This window comes from Macrobrachium rosenbergii, chromosome 9 (assembly GCF_040412425.1).
Source record: "Macrobrachium rosenbergii isolate ZJJX-2024 chromosome 9, ASM4041242v1, whole genome shotgun sequence".
NCBI classification, from domain to species: Eukaryota; Metazoa; Arthropoda; class Malacostraca; order Decapoda; family Palaemonidae; genus Macrobrachium; species Macrobrachium rosenbergii.
Genome location: NC_089749.1, coordinates 61,128,466 through 61,145,782, shown reverse-complemented (window position 1 = coordinate 61,145,782; position 17,317 = coordinate 61,128,466). Strand labels below are relative to the sequence as shown.

The following is a 17,317-nucleotide window of genomic DNA, read 5'->3' as shown; positions in this document are numbered from 1 at the left end:
GGATGGAAGACGAAACCATCGTCGCCAAGAGGGCGGCACAAAATGCAACAGAAAGTGAAGAGGAAGAGGAAGAAGAGCGAAAGAAGAAGAAAAAACATAGCCGGGGAAGCAGTCCAGTGACCTCTCCGAATGATTATCGGAAGGAGGAAGTAGAAAAGAGCATCTCAGCGATCAAGGAAAGCCAACTAGAGATCGTGTATCCCTCCAGTTGGAAAATAAACACAAAAACTATTGAAGGGAAAGTAAGAATTATTGATAGATTCATCAACAATGAATGTATTGGCTACAGCAGGAGCACCATCCCCCAGGCAGAGATAAAACTCCACCTATATGGACTTATAACTGAAAAACGAGTTCCCTTCTCATGCATCCAATTTAATACAGGCAATGGAGAAGAAATAGCCCGTGTTCTCGCCGACGACAGGGACTAACGACTCACGGTTCTGTGTGTCTGAGTTTTGTCACTTTATTACTTTCGCTTTAATCGAAATTAATATACCTAACATTAGTATCAGTATTATTATTATTATTATTCTTATCTTGCTTCATAATGTTAAACACAATAAAAATAATCCAGCTTAATGTGATTAAACTGACAAAATGCAGACATAGGGAACTGTACAACGAATTCCGACACCTTGACCCCGACATCATCCTCTTGAATGCAACAGGGATAAAAGATGATTGCCCCATCAAGTTCTTTGGATACCGAGTGTATCAGAAGAACAGTGCCGGGGAGGATCATGCAGGTATTGCTGTTGCAATCAAACACCAAATCAAGCACAGACCATTGATGGATTTTACTGACGACACGTTGGGCATAACTTTGGAGACTAACATTGGACCTGTCAATATCGCAACGACGTACATCCCTTGTAGACGAGACTATATTTATTATCAAGACTTTGTTTCACTATCACAGAGACCAGCACCCACCTACCTCATTGACGACATGAATGCGAGACATCCCACCATCGCTACTGCCGACTCTAATCACCGCGGGACTTTGCTAAGTAGACTAATTCAGAATGACAGACTAAAGTTTTTAGGACCGGACTTCTCAACGATGGTGAGCAACAAAGGACGACCAGACATCATGTTAGGAAACAGGAACGCCTGTTTAAACTTTACGACTACGAGAGGTAACGTGACGACTTCAGACCACCTACCCCTTCATATCACGATCTCGACAGCTCCAATAAAAATTGAACCACGAACTATCTTGGACTATGACCACGCAAACTGGGACGACTTTAAGTTAAAAATCGACGAGACTTACGTAAATGACAGAGTGGACATTAACGACACAGACGGGAAGACGAAGGACGAACTTGATGAACGTCTATACTACTGGTTTGCAACAATCCTGATGGCTATCAACGCCACCATACCCAAGAAAATCATACAATTTAACTCTGGACCTAAACAAAGTGACGCTCTCAATCTTTTACAAAGTCAGTATTCTGACATTAAACGACATGCAGACATCTTTGGGTACACGAGATATATGAGAGACCTCATACTATATATCCAGGACAATCTTTTTGAAGAATTTAGGAGACTACAAACTGATTTCTGGGACACAACTGTACATAAAATAGACCTTAAATATGACGACCATACGAATGTCTCAAAGTTCTGGAGAGGCATCAAAAGGCTTCTGGGATCGACGAAGAAACTGTGTGACTATTTACAGACCGTCGATGGAGACAAAATAACAGACAGCACAGACAAGGCCCACCTCATGAAGACGGTGGAGAACGTTTTTCAAATAACTCCCGAGGACAACCAACACTTCGACGCCGACAACGAGACACATGTACTTGACTACTTAGAAGCAGAAAGACACCAACTGGCCCTACACGACCTGACTGACTTAACCCGCCTACGAGACGACAATTACTTAACATGTAAATTCAATGTACAGGACATAGTTAACGTCATTAAAAGACTCAAAAACAAAGCTCCAGGTATTTCAGGCATCAACAAACTAATTTTTCTAAATTACCCACCATTGCAATATTAGATTTAGCTAATATCACAAATATGACCTTCAGTCTTGGCTATTTCCCAGTTAAATTCAAGAGAGGACGTATGACTTTTCTACATAAGGACCTAAATAATACTCATGACCCCCTTAAATACCGACCGATCACACTCTTGGAAGTACCTGGGAAAATCCTGAGACCTTGTTAAAAGATAGACTGACAATGTACTTTAGAAGACAATGACATTTTTCCTAAATACCAATTTGGTTTCCGACGAGAACGAGGGACTCAGACCGCAATTGCAACACTACATGAAATGATAGCACTGAATCAAAGCCGACGGGGCGGAGCGAACGTTGTGTGCCGCGATGTCTCGAAGGCTTTCGATAAGGTCTGGCACGACGGACTGAAGTTCAAACTGCTACAACTCGACTTGCCTGACATAATGACAAAAATCCTTTGCAATTTCCTAGACAACAGACATAACGACATCACTTTCAAAGGACAAATATCAGACACTTTTCTCCTGAGAAGCGGTGTCCTCAAGATCCGTTCTCTCACCGACACTGTACATATTCTATACACACGACATGCCACAAGGGGGAGTGGGATGCACAAACCTTGTCTTTGCCGACGATGTGACACAAATTATAATGACAAATGACAGAAGCAAAGGACGGTTAGCCTTACTGACAAGCCGGCACATTAGTGAACTTAATGACTATGAAAGACGATGGAAAATTAAGACTAACCAAGACAAATTTACATTACTTTCAATTTCAGCAACAAGACCGGCCGACGTAATAGTTGACAACAGACGAATACCGTTCACCAACAAAGCCAAGGTGCTTGGACTCACCCTGACCCGCTGTGGGATGTTCTCTCACATCCGACAAAGGATCAGGAGTGCTAGAGCTATCAAGGCTAAATTGGCACGGTTTGGACAATTACGACCAAAAACTAAAGCCCACCTCTACAAAGCCTTAATCAGACCTGTGTTAGAATACCCAATAATCCCGACATGCCTACTTAGTAACAGCGACAGACGAAAATTACAGCAATTTCAAAACGGAATCCTGTGTTGGATAGATGGCTGCGATAACCGTAGTCTGGGAGATGGTGGTGCGGAAAGACTACATGCAAGATATCGCATTGAAGCGATAAACTACCGTTACCACCGACTTGCAGACAGGGTCTGGCAGAAGCTCTCTGACCAAGATGAAGAACTAACGACAGACAGCTTAATTTCTTTAGACGATGAAGACTATAGAACGCACCTCTGGTGGCGAAGACTCTCCAGATTCATACAGGACGATTTGCCGGACCCCATCTTAGTAGACACTGACAGCGATAGCGACAGGGACAACTAAGGAACCAAAGTATGCTTCAACCAACACTCAGTAACTAATCAAAAGAGTGGACATGTGGACATGGGTGTGTGCTTGAGCACGGGCGTTTAAAGCATGGGCTTGAGTGCACATGCATGCCACTCGAACAGGACTGCCAAATTAAATTAAATTCACTAATTTCAATAGACGACAGACTATACTGACGCCCCTTGAGAGCGAGAGAGGGTGGGAGGCTGTAGCCTTCCCAGCCCCTCACGTGTTTTTGACATTCACGTGTCATGTGTGTATGTGTTCTGAATGATAGTAGGTGAATGAAGGTGAATGACGTGTGTATGAATGGTAGCCCGCACTAACTGTAGAAGATACTAACACACTAACACTAACCAAAGGGAAAGGCGGTAATTAGAAAGGCAAGAAGTCTAGTACTCTTGCTTAGCTAACCCGCCCCCACAATAATAAAAAAAAAAAAAAAAAGGGCAAAGGCAGTAATTAGAAATGAAAAAAAAAAAAAAAAAAAACAAGGGGTCCTGCACACTTGAGGAATACCACCCTGTAGCTAACCTGCCCCTGCCCGCCAATATGAAAAAGACGAAAAGAAAAAAAAAATGCATAAGGGAAAGGAGGTGACCTGACAAACTGAACCAATGAGCACAGTCCTTTGAGTCCTCCTCCCCTCTCCCCCTACAGGGAGGGAGGGAGGGAGGACGATTTCAGTATTGAGCCTGATTAAACAGCTTGGCCTTCGACTTTTGCCTTTTGCCACACATCCGCTGCACCTTGATAACCTAGACACATACAAAAATAACTGACAGACAATAAACTGTAAATTGTTAACTAAATGACAAATGGGTCTGTCCCATTCTTCTTTCCTTACCCTTATACCTTCCTTTCACCCCCCTTTAACCCCCTTCCAAAACCTTATCTTCCTTCTGGGGGACCCTCAGGGGTTCAAATCGATTTTTAATCGAACCCTCAATCTAACCTATCCCCCCCTTATCCTTATAATCTGCCAGTCCTCTACTAGCTCCCGCTGGAGAATGACAGAAGAGTCTGTCGAAACGCGTCGCGGCAACAATTGTATAGAACCAACTGTATAGAATATATAAAGAAGCAGAATCCAGATTTTGACTTTTCCCCCATGAAATGACAAATATAGGCGAGCTGTTAGCACGCACCTCCACTGAAGAGAAGTCCGCAATAAGGAAAATAGAAAAAGTCTTCTACAAAATAAATGCAGCTGAAGCAGCAATAATATTCAATAGAACCTGTTTAAAAGAGGGTCTGCTGCCAAATAATAATAATAATAATAATAATAATAATAATAATAATAATAATAATAATAATAATAATAATACTGAGAATTAAAAGGTACTTAGTGTTGAAAATATCTATGTCCATAAATATTTTTAACAATACTGTGGCTTTTAATGCTCGATATTACAGCCTCGTTACAGGGTCGCCTTGTTTCAGTAATAATAATAATAATAAACAGAACTGGATCCATCACCCTATGAAGGAATTTCAGTTACCACCAACGCAGCATCTCAAAAGAGTCTAAATAAAAAAATTTCAGCCGCCATAACTCGCACTGCAGCTACAAATAACGAGAGTTCACTGGACTGCACTTTTCCCCAAGTGTTCCTTTCATGCTTGGGTTTATGAAGGCCTTTCTGATATGGAAGATGGACGCCAACAAGCACTTATACCCGGGCTTCGAGGAAGGAAATATACCGGCGAGGATGAGAGATGTGATGTGGGCGTTTTTTTTTTTACTCCGTAAAATTTCTTAAAAACGTTTAGCACCATTTCGCTTTCTCCCAGGTGGGGTCGTTTGGGAGCTGAAATGCGGAGGGTAATTAACTTTGATATCTCTGGACATTTTTATTCTTCTTCTCTCTTCTCTTCTCTTCTCTCAAGTCTTTTTTACATCAGATTACAAAAATTAGAAATTTCATAAATTTTATTAAGGATTTTAAGTTTCTCGGCCTAAATGCACATTCAACACATCTAAGATACTGTATTTATTTTCGGCTAGAAGTTGTTTCCTATTAATAAAATAACTACAGAGCGCTTGTGTAAGAGAGAGAGAGAGAGAGAGAGAGAGAGAGAGAGAGAGAGAGAGAGAGAGAGAGAGAGAGAGAGAGAATGTAGTATTCCATAAGAAGGCAAACAGGCAAATATATCTAGATATTTTGTGTCCAAGAATGAGAGAGAGAGAGAGAGAGAGAGAGAGAGAGAGAGAGAGAGAGAGAGAGAGAGAGATTCCTTATTACAAGTTATATATCCATATTTATCAGATTGTTTATTTATTTGCTTTCAAGTCACAATGTCCACTTCCCGGTACAATTTTCGCAAACGACAGTCAACTTTTGTTTGTAAACCTCCTGAGCAGAGAAAAGCAAAAGACAAACGAACACACGAACAAATCGCAATAAAAGCTTAACCTCTCAGTCAGAGGAAATAGACGAACAGAAAGAGGGATCTCATGTACTTTTCCTAACTCTCCCAACACCGAATGTCACCCAAGAAGCTTTGGTACACAAGTTACCTTTCACGGGATTGAAAAGAAAGTTTTCTTCTCAGAGTCACTGGGTTTTCAACGTGGTCGTGGCCTGATACGTTCTATATATATTTTTATGTGAGAGTCAAGTAGCATTTCTCTCTCTCTCTCTCTCTCTCTCTCTCTCTCTCTCTCTCTGTTCTCATTGCGGAGGTTTTGAAGGGCTTCGAGGCAAAGTTGGGAACCCGGCAACTTCTTCGCCACCAAAGTACTGGGATGTCTGGGCTCTAAGAAGATTCTCTTTCCATAGAATTCATCATTTTGTTTTTGTCGAGCGGATTCCTTGGAGAGCATAATGATTTTGGGGGAGACGACGCTTTTGATTGCCTTAAATTCGTTCCAGGGTTCTAGGTCAAAGGTCAGTCATATATATACAGCATATATATATATATATATATATATATATATATATATATATATATATATATATATATATATATATATATATATATATATATATATATATATATATATATATATATATATATATATATATATATATATATATATATATATGAATGTATGTCTGAATGTGTGTGTAAGTATTTCATCCGTGCTTGTAATTAAAATCTACCCTCCCTCCGCTCTCCTCGCATGTATTTTAAAATGGAAAATGTAGTAAGTTGACACTGTCACTTGATACGATTCCAACTGGCCGTTCAATGAAGCGTTTTCCTTCAAATATTGAAACAACAGCTGAGATACGAAGTGTTGTTGTGTTAAAGGCAAACAACATTTATCGACGAGCAATCGAGTGCAAATTGGATCCACACAGCTCTTAATTGGCAAAGAGCGCTTTACGAAAGAAGAAAAATCTCATTTGCAGGAACAAAACGGAAATTAAATACCTGCCTTTCAGATTATAATTACAGTATATAAATTAATATCACACACACATATATATATATATATATATATATATATATATATATATATATATATATATATATATATATATATATATATATATATATATATATATATGTGTGTGTGTGTGTGTGTGTGTGTGTGTAAAACTCTAAAGGTAGATTTCTTCTAAAGGTTCAATGTTTCCCAGTAATGAATATGAATGGAAGCGCCTCTCGTGAAAATTAAAACTATTTCTGGATAAAGACAAAAACATACATTGACCTTCATTTAATCAAATGATTTTAGATCAACATGAAAGAATATCCTCTACTTTATAATTTAAAAAAATTGGCCTACAACGAACAAAAAAAAATTAGTTCGCAAACGGCGAACAGGAGAATCGGTGAGTCAGGGCAATTTATTCCTGCGAAATAAACAGATCAAACAGATTTTTGTAATTGCTGCCAAACGCAGTCACCCAGTCGCAATATGGGGAGCCAGGAGTCAGACGCAATCGAGTTTTCTGTACATCCGCTAGAGTATAATCAGGCCACCGAAAATAGATCTATCTTTCCGGTATATATATATATATATATATATATATATATATATATATATATATATATATATATATATATATATATATATATATATATATATATATATATATATATATATATACATCACACTGAAACTGGCGCACTCTTGTTAGTATCACAATGGGACCTCGTTGTTGCAGTCATTCCATTAATTACACCTAATGCACGAAAAAAACGAGGCAATTTGTCCGAATTTAGCTCCTTTTTGATCAAAACCTGAACCGCTGAAAGTTGAATGGAACCAACATGAGCTGTAATTTTTAAAAATATAAAAGACAAACAAACGCATGTGTATACTCTGTCTTTACCTCCCGTTGTGGGTACACGTGCATGTGAGTGTGTGTTTGTGCTTTTTTGGTGATGCCTGTCAGATTTCTAGTTAGTACTAAAAGAAAAAAATTATCTTTTAGTTATAAAGTTGCATTTATCAAGTAGGATGTACCGTTGACTGTGGAGCAGCCTCCTGAGGTAGGATGTACCGCTGGGCTGCTCCATAGTCCAGCGGCACATCCTACTTGGTAAATGCAAGTAGGATGTGAAGAAAAAAGACAGTTCAGGGGTACATCCTACTTGCATTTATCAAGTAGGATGTGCCGCTGGACTGTGGAACAGCCTCCCTTCAGAGGATGTCGTGCAACTGGAAATTCTTAAGAAGTTCAAGCAAAGGTGCAACGTAATACAATTCTCCTTGCATTTTGATAATTTACTTACATTTTTTTATTTATTAATTTGCTCATTTATTTCTTGTTTTTAATAAGTGATATCTTCTTTCTGCATTTGCCTTTACCTTCTGTTACTTCGTTTTAATGTACACCACATTCTTTGCAAGCCTGAATTTCAAGTCAATGGCCCCTGTGGTGGGCTTGTTCCATATGAATAGGGTTCACCTTCGAATAATAATAATAATAATAATAATAATAATAATAATAATAATAATAATAATAATAATAATAATAATGGAAAAAGACGCATTTTTGAAATTTCTAGTGCATTCACTATATTGAGTGCTGCAAGTGTCATCCGATCGAAAAAAAATGACTTGTTTCTTTGTAAGATAAGTAAATTTCCATAAAAGCTACAAAAGGCTCCTTCGTTAGGATAAGTCTTCATCTAGTTTTCCAGGTGAAGTGATGGGTTTTAGATTGTGTTCAATATATAATTAAGACGTTTTAGTCAAGGAATAACATATCATTGCCAATACCTGTCATACCAACAAAGCATGACATATCTCAGACGAATATCTTGCCTCGTTACGTGAGAAATGTACAAATGGTTTACTTACAATCTTGTGCTGTGCTAAATCCCAAGTCATATGTAGAACGATTTTTTGTTTTTAATCCTCTTCGCAGCGTTCATCCCACACAATTTCTTTTTATGTCTTCCGAAAGCCCTTTGAGTACGTATCGCCCAATAAGACTTTTATATATTATACTAAACATCCATCATCCATCAATTTCGTATTATTGTCGGTGTCACTCAAGTGATATGATTTGTGTGAATGAGAGGTAATCAAAGTCAATACTGTTATATAAGAGTCATTTTTCCCCCGGTTAAAATTACAACAAACTCGCCAGAACATCTAATATATGAATTAACAAGTCTTGCTAGTAATGATACCCATACCATGAATATGATTTATATTTACAGCACTGTAATTAAAATGTATAAGTTTAATATTAATGTTAACTTCACCAGAGGCACTTTCCAAAGACACTACAAACGCTATTTTCATCGTTCATAATAAAAGCTTTTCAGAAATATTCGTTTACATTTCACTATGTGAAGCGTCCTTTTGTTTTGATTCTGATATCTGGTAAATACCTTCATACTGATTTGCTGAGTGTATAGATAAGTTTTCATGCATTCTGGCGAGGCTTGATGGAATTCAGCCCCCCGGGTATCGCCTTCGATAATGAAAACGGAAAACGCGGCGGAGAGAGAGAGAGAGAGAGAGAGAGAGAGAGAGAGAGAGAGAGAGAGAGAGAGAGAGAGAGAGAGAGAGAGAGAGAGAGAGAGAGTTTTACTTCTACTTTTACGTTATGGCTCCATGCTTCCTTCCAGACCGGACAAACAGAGAGAGAGAGAGAGAGAGAGAGAGAGAGAGAGAGAGAGAGAGAGAGAGAGAGAGAGAGAGAGAGAGAGAGAGAGAAATTTTACTTCTACTTTTACGTTATAGCTCTGTGCTTTCCCTTCTTGCCCGGAGAGAGAGAGAGAGAGAGAGAGAGAGAGAGAGAGACAGCCCTTACAATGAAAATAGCAATTGCTATTACAGTACAGCGACTCCGTCCAACGTCTTACTTTCCACCTTGCGGAGCTAATGATCCCCATGACGGAGATTCCATCTACCGTTAAGCCTTCTTATCACCGTCTATTCTGACCGTCCATTCCCTTCATAGTCTCCCTTAGGCTTAAAATCTCACCCGCGCGAGGCTTTCGTGTTCCTTCAATTATCGCGGACTTCTACAAAATAGAGATTGGAGTGATTTTTGCGTTTTCCATAAACTGGGTTTTTTTTATTTTTAATAGAAAAACTGGTTTTTTTAATTTTTAATCTTTTCCTTTGTACAGGAATGTTGAATGAAGGAATCAATTCGGTTCTTTGATGTCTCTTCTCTCCCTTCTTTTGCTGTTTCTTAGTTTCTTTTATTTTTCCCAGAGATCAAAGATTACATGGGCAACGCCTGTTGAAAAGAAAGAAATTCTTATTTGATAACAATATCCATATATGTCTCTCTCTCTCTCTCTCTCTCTCTCTATCTATCTATCTTACCTATGTATATATGCATGTATGAATGTATGAATATATATATATATATATATATATATATATATATATATATATATATATATATATATATATATATATATATATATATATATATATATTAGAATTCGCTAGCAAAATTGCCTCCCTCCTCCTTTGTTGTTGTTGGTTGTTCTGTTGTGTTTCATTTACTGCCAGCCTGCCGATCGATAGACCATCTGTCTATCGACTTAAAAACAAGGGTTTAAAAAGATTAAAGCAGCTCCCCTTTTTGATAAAGATCTTTCCTTCGAGGCAAAAGTAATCTGTCTTGGGTGTTTTTCCTACAGGCCAAAACCTCCCCTGCGGGTGCAGGTGCAATGAGTCAAAACATCTGTGTTGGATGCACCCCTGCCCCATAGGAGGATAAAAGCAAAAGCCCACGAGGTCTCGACACACACGCGGGCTGGAAGATATGGAGTGAAGACGTCCTCAACACCTGGCCCCATCGATGCCCTTGCATCCCAACCACGTGGCCCTTTCCAAAGTATACTTTTCCTCCTCGTGTTTGCTCCACCGCTGGCCTGCCTCGAGCCCACACGCCATTGCTTGGAGTTTCGAGGAGTCCCCATCGCCTTGCCCCTTTACGGAAGCCCTTGCATCTCACCACGTGGAAGAAACTTCCTCGGAAATCGCAAGTCATCCACGGACCGCCTTCTACGCGCCCCTCGGAAAATCTGCTAAGGTAAAGTGCCCTGAAGAGCCCCATTTCAGTCACGCTTTTGTCTCGTAATATTTGCTTAAAGAGAAAGCCAGAAATCACCCTTGTCTAATGCCCGTGTGCCTCTTGCATCGGCAGTATTAATTCTTTATTACTCCTTTGGCACCCTCAGTGCAGCTTTGAATTCATTATTCTTTGTCTATTTCATTACTGGCGTATAATGTGCATATCTCTCTCATTTCAGAGGGACCCTATTTCGTGGAAGCTTCTCGGACTGTGGCTGAATTCCCCAGTTTCATTCAATCTACTTGAGTTCCTCTTTCCCTTACTAATGTCATTTATGTAAATACACTACTTTAAATGTGCCCACGTTTTTACGTAATATTTCCTCAGTAACAAGAGCCCTATGCTCATATGAAATTCTCCTTTGTTTTCCTTTACGTTTTCCCATACCCACGAAGTCAGAATCACAAGGCTAAATTACCTTAAATTGTTGCTACCTGTCTCACAGAGCATATTTCAAACTAAAACCACGGAAAACGTAAAAATGGCGACCTGGCCATAGATCTCGTTTTGCAGTTGCAGTTCCCTAGCGTTGCTTTTATTGCATTTGCAACTTGCCAGATCAGCTATTAGCAAAGCTAAGCTGGGTACGAGACAATTACGAACCTTATGTGTAAAACCAGCACACAGATCCAGAAAATTCCACGAAAGTAATGTGTTTATCTTAGCAAAACCTTTTTACAATCGTGACTGTTCCTAGAATTAGAAATAGGGACACATGTATTCACTGAGAGAAAAGAACCGCCGTATTAGATTCGTTAATGCATGCCTTTCAGGATAGGTAGTTAGAAATAACCAGTGCTAACCATCCTTTGCTTCGAGGAATAGTGCGAAATTCCTCTGTGTTAAAATCTTGCCATATTCTTGCTTCGAGGAATAGTGCGAAAGAAATTCCTCTGTGATAACTTTTACTTCGCATTTCAATTAGCGAACTGTTATTTAGGCGCGAATAAAATTCCCACGTGGGACACGACGAAGTCAGCTTGCATTGCTGACAATTCTTTCAGTGTAGTTAGAATTCGAGTTAGGTGTTAGAAAGCGAAATTTAAACTCCGCTTCATAGGGAAAATTACTAGGCCGTTGTATTGTTATCCTCTCAGACGACTGGGAAATTCCCCGGAATCCCAGACGGTGTATAAATATACGGGTTCATTCACACAGAATCTAAAAATACCTCCGGTGTTGGCCAGACGACCTGCAACCACCGCCCCCCCCCCCGCCCAGGCCCGCGTGTGTAGCATTTTTTTTCCCCCCATTCATTTCCCAGCAAACATTTTTCTTTGGGTTTCCAGTTAGTAATTTCTAAGTCCTAAGGGACGAATCGTATTTCCAAGTCCTCAGAGACTCCTAAAATTCTACGTCGCACGTGGTGAGAATTTCTCCAAATCCCAGTCCTCAGAGACTCCTAAAATTCTACCTGCACGTGGCGAGAATTTCTCCAAATTCCAGTCCTCAGAGACTCCTAAAATTCTACGTCAGACGTGGCGAGAATTCCTCCAAATTCCAGTCCTCAGAGACTCCCAAAATTCTACGTCGCACGTGGCGAGAATTTCTCCAAATTCCAGTCCTCAGGGACTCCTAAAATTCTACGTCGCACGTGGCGAGAATTTCTCCAAATTCCAGTCCTCAGAGACTCCTAAAATTTACGCTGCACGTGGAGAATTTCTCCAAATTCCAGTCCTCAGAGACTCCTAAAATTCTGTGTCGCACGTGGCGAGAATTTCTCCAAATTCCAGTCCTCAGAGACTCATACAAAAATTTACGTCGCACGTGGCGAGAATTTCTCATTCTCTGGGGAACCCAAAATTAAGTCCTTTGAGACATTATATAGTGTAGTTCACACACATCTAAGCCCTCTTACGGGACTGATCAGTCTAGTTCGTTAGAACAACTCCTTAACTTCACGCTACAGCCGGCCAAGTCCGAGCGTGACAAAATCCCACTACGCCTTCCGAGACGCATATTAAAATTCGTTCGCTAAGAACAACCACGTCTTTCCAAGACATATCCAATTTTAACAAAAAGTCTCCTCAGACTTACTAATCAACTGCCTAATTCAGACAGATCCATTCTCCTGCAGTCTGAACAATTGAGTGTTTCAGATTCCTGCAATTGAGTCTTTTCAGACAACCTGAGTCTTTTCAGACATATCCTATACCCATTATTCCAAGATGGCTAATACCAGAGCCCAACAAAACGAGGATTTCAAATTCTACATGTCCGCTGGGAAGGACATGGGACTATCGGGGCAAGATCTGAGAGCATGGGTTCAAGAGCGAGTGGACGATGCCAAGGCGGAGAGAGCAAGAGAACGTGAAGAGAGAGAGAGAGAACGTGAGGAGAGAGAGAGAGCAAGAATTGCCCAAGAGCAACGAGAGGCAAAGGAACGTGAGGAGAGAGAGAGAGAAAGAATTGCACAAGAGCAACGAGAGGCAAAAGAACGTGAGGAGAGAGAGAGAGAAACGAATTGCCCAAGAGCAACGAGAGGCAAAAGAACGTGAGGAGAGAGAGAGAGAACGAATTGCCCAAGAGCAACGAGAGGCAAAAGAACGTGAGGAGAGAGAGAGAGAACGAATTGCCCAAGAACAACGAGAGGAGAGAGAACGTGAGGAGAGAGAGAGACAGAATTGCCCAAGAGCAGGAGAGAGAGAGAGAACGTGCCCATGAGCTCCAGGTGCTAGAACGACAGCACGCCACCCCCCCTCCCCCTGCCGCGGGAATGAGTGCCCTCAGCCAAGCTCACTGTTCATGCCAAATGGACCGAGTCCGAACCCGAAGTATGGCTTGAAAGGGCCGAACGAGTCCTGGAGTGCTGCGATCTCTCCCCGCGGAACTCTCCCTTGTTCTCACTAAATTCCTGGGCGGAAAGGCCCTCGTTGCCTACCACGCCCTTCCCGCAGACGATCGGGGAAACTGGGAAGCCATCGCCAAGCAGTTACGGCGTACGAGATTACCCCGAGCGGTGGAGGAGACGTTGGAGAGAGCAGCCCAGAGAAGCAGGCCAGACTTGGTCCGATTGGGCGTACCATTCGAGCGGGCGCTGACAAAATGGCTCGATTCCGAGGGAGCCACTAACACCGCCGAGGTAATCGAGCGGTTTAAATTGAGCATTTCCTGCGCTACGCCTCCCTGCCCTCGCCACTCATATAGTGGAAAAAGCCCCAGCAACACTCACCGAGTGTTGCCGAATAGCAGATATGTGGGAAACTCACACCCTCAAGAAGGATCCATGGGGCGGAAGATAAATCCCCCGTCCCTCCTCGGAGGTTCAAATTCCCACAAAATGGGAACTCGGCAAGCCCCTAACTTGCCAATATTGCAAGAAAACGGGCATTCCTCCGAACAGTGCCGGAACAAGAAACCGGCTCTCTCTCCGGAAAACCGACAAATAACTCGCCTGCGCCTCCACAGGGGCAGCGCGAAAGATTTCAGCCAGACATTTTGCACGGCGTGCAAGGTTTATGGCCATTCTCCCGCATGGGCAAAATGCCCACGCACAATAAAGTAAATACTCCCACCGTCGCCTTGGCCGTCAAAGATCCCCAGTCATTAGGCCCTCCCGCCCAAAGGGGCCTGATACGACTCCTCCACGAGGTAGCCACGCGCCGAGTCACTGCATTCGAGGACTCGGGCGCACAAATCTCCCTCATCCGAAGGGACAGAGTTCCCCTACGGAGCTATCTTCAATAGACAAAACTCGTCACGATTGAGGGAATAAATCAATTTAAAATGATACTCCCTACGGTCCAATTGAGAGTCACAAGACCTCACCAATCCAAAATTTGCAATCTTGCAGTAGCAAGCCATCTCCCGGAGGCTATGACGTCATCCTGGGACAGGACTTTCAGTCCCCCCGAAATCACGACAATCTAGGGGTCCACATTCACCGAATCATTCCGCGGGCGCGAGTAATCCTCCCCGCTTCTCCTCAGTCAAGACTGGCGCCCCTGGGTACCAGGAGGACGTGCAGTCCCCACCAGTGCCACCTGAGTACGATGTACAGTGGCCCCCTGATCGGTTCCCGATCCACCCCAGTGCCCGGCCCTGCCTCAGTGCCAGCGCCAGGGCTCCCAACCAGATCTCCCTTCAGGAGATGCCAAATTCCTGCCGGTGCCACTTGCAATGCCCCGAGCAGGGCCAAGCTTCGTCCGTCCTGACCGACGAGCCCAAGAAACCTCTGATAGCGCCTGACTCTGCCCCCAGTGCCAGCGCCAGAGCGCTACGCCGATCTCCATTCACGGGATCCAACTCAGGACCCCTCTCTTCCCCTGGCCTGGCACCGCTACCAGCGTCGGTCAGAGAGACGGTTCCTCCCGACCACCGCGAAGCTCACCTGCAGGTGCGGCCTCGCAACCCGTGCCTGAGCTGGTCAACGTTACCTGCGCGAGCCGCCACGCCCCCCCGACCGCCTCCTCTCTGCCTCAGCCCATCGCCGACGCAATTGCAAGTCAGGATTCTGCCATATCTCCCTTGGCCGATGAACTACAAGAGCTGCGACGGATTATGGTAGAACCAGCACGGAACGCTCCTGCGTCAGCTGTCGCAGCAGCAGGCCCAGGTGGAACTCCGCCGCCCTCCGGTCGCGCGGGCCCTCCGCTTCCCGGCCGAGGACGACTGTCCCATTGAGAAAGGCTCGAGGCGAAATTACCACGGGCGTGGGACATTCCAGGTAAGTTACAAAGAGCTCTAGAGCTCCCATGGCACCTGTGCCACCATTTCATCTTTCGAAGGTCTTGGCACCCCTAATCCAGAAGGGGATGTCAGGCCCTCCTCTATCTTCCTCCGTTCCTCAGAACTTCTATCTCTTATCACCTTCTATTTAATCTTCCCTTAAATTATCCCCACAAGAGGCAATTAAATACGGGATACCATTCCCCACACAGTGTATAAATCATTAAGAATAACAGAGTGAGAAGTGGCACGCCCTTGCGCCCATACCTTGGCACCGGCGTGCGTGTCAGCCCTCCTGAAGGAGTCGCGCCTTTCCGGTGCACTTTCCTCGCCCTGGGACTGAAGTGATAGTCCGGGCAGAATTTATAGGCGAAGGACAATAAATTCCCGCCTAACACCATAAAACCCTCACTCCTTTACCTTTAAGCTCTTCTGCCAATATCATTTACTTTCTTTTTAGTCATTTGTTTATCTTTATTTTAATGAATCGCGAGTCATAAACTCTTGCCCTTGTGATTTAAATGCCCCTTTCGTAAGCTCTGAGGGACGTGTCCCGCCTTTTCATATGCGGTCAAGTTTTCATTCGTAACGTCTTGGTAATTTTCCTTTTCTTATTATTATCCCTTTTCCCCCTTCCATTCCTTCCAAGATCGCTGTTTGTCCTACCCCCACATCTTTTGTCTGCTCGCCCCGTCATAACATTGAGTAGGCAGTGGACGATAAAATTAGCGTACTTTAAGGTTAGCAAATTAAAACCTCGCGAATACTCTCGCCCGCATACGACTGTCAAAATCCCGGTGTGGAACGATAGCTGAGCAAAGTACGTTAAAACGAAGATAAATTATCAATGCGAATATGTATAGTCATTACAGTATCGCGTAAAAGGGGACGTCATTTACAAAATAAAGGCTGTTTTTCATTTACACAGCCTCTTCAAGGCAGATTGTACTAACCTCATGCATTTTATCTAAAATTAAGTAACCGTGTATTTTAATTCTTGAACAATAACCTTTCTTATCATTTGTTGGCCATAGCCTCATATACGTGGTCCTATAATCTTAATTAATTCACAATTGTTCGAGTCACTTTATAAAGTTACCAGTGGGTAACCAAATCTTAAGTAATTATTCTTTTGCAAGTGTTTAAATCACTTTGTGTTCTGTTAAGGAAAATTGTCCCAATGTGTTATTAAAAGTAATGTCACAGCTTCATAAAACCCTTAGTAGTAAAGTTCATTGCAAGGCAGAATGTAGAGTAACGTAAAGCATTTGCCGCTCATTCTTGAATATCGATGTACACACCGAAGGAGGTATGTACATCATCTTGTATGGGGAGGTATTATGATTAGCAAGAATTCGCTAGCAAATTGCCTCCCTCCCCCTCCTTTGTTGTTGTTGGTTGTTCTGTTGTGTTTCATTTACTGCCAGCCGGCCAATCGATAGAGACCATCTGTCTATCGACTTAAAAACAAGGGTTTAAAAGATTAAAGCGCTCCCATTTTGATAAAGATCTTTCTTCGAGGCAAAAGTAATCTGTCTTGGGTGTTTTTCCTACAGGCCAAAACCTCCCTGCGGGCAGCAGGTGCAATGAGTCAAAACATCTGTGTTGGATGCACCCTGCCCCATAGGAGGATAAAAGCAAAAGCCCACGAGGTCTCGACACACACGCGGGCTGGAAGATATGGAGTGAAGACGCCCTCAACACCTGGCCCCATCGATGCCCTTGCATCCTAACCACGTGGCCCTTTCCAAAGAATACTTTTCCTCGTGCCCTT

The 17,317-nt window shown here is 42.5% G+C and overlaps 1 protein-coding gene across 1 annotated transcript; it reads left to right on the top strand.

Moving 5' to 3' along the window:
- Positions 1-550: 550 nt before the first annotated feature.
- Positions 551-2,026, top strand: LOC136842012 (uncharacterized). The gene has a single exon (XM_067109412.1). The coding sequence runs from the start codon at positions 551-553 to the stop codon at positions 2,024-2,026; it is 1,476 nt and encodes a 491-aa protein (XP_066965513.1).
- The last annotated feature ends 15,291 nt before the right edge of the window (positions 2,027-17,317 follow it).

Coding starts and splice junctions, on each gene's coding strand:
- LOC136842012 (XM_067109412.1), top strand. CDS start 551: ATGTTAAACACAATAAAAATAATCCAGCTTAATGTGATTAAACTGACA.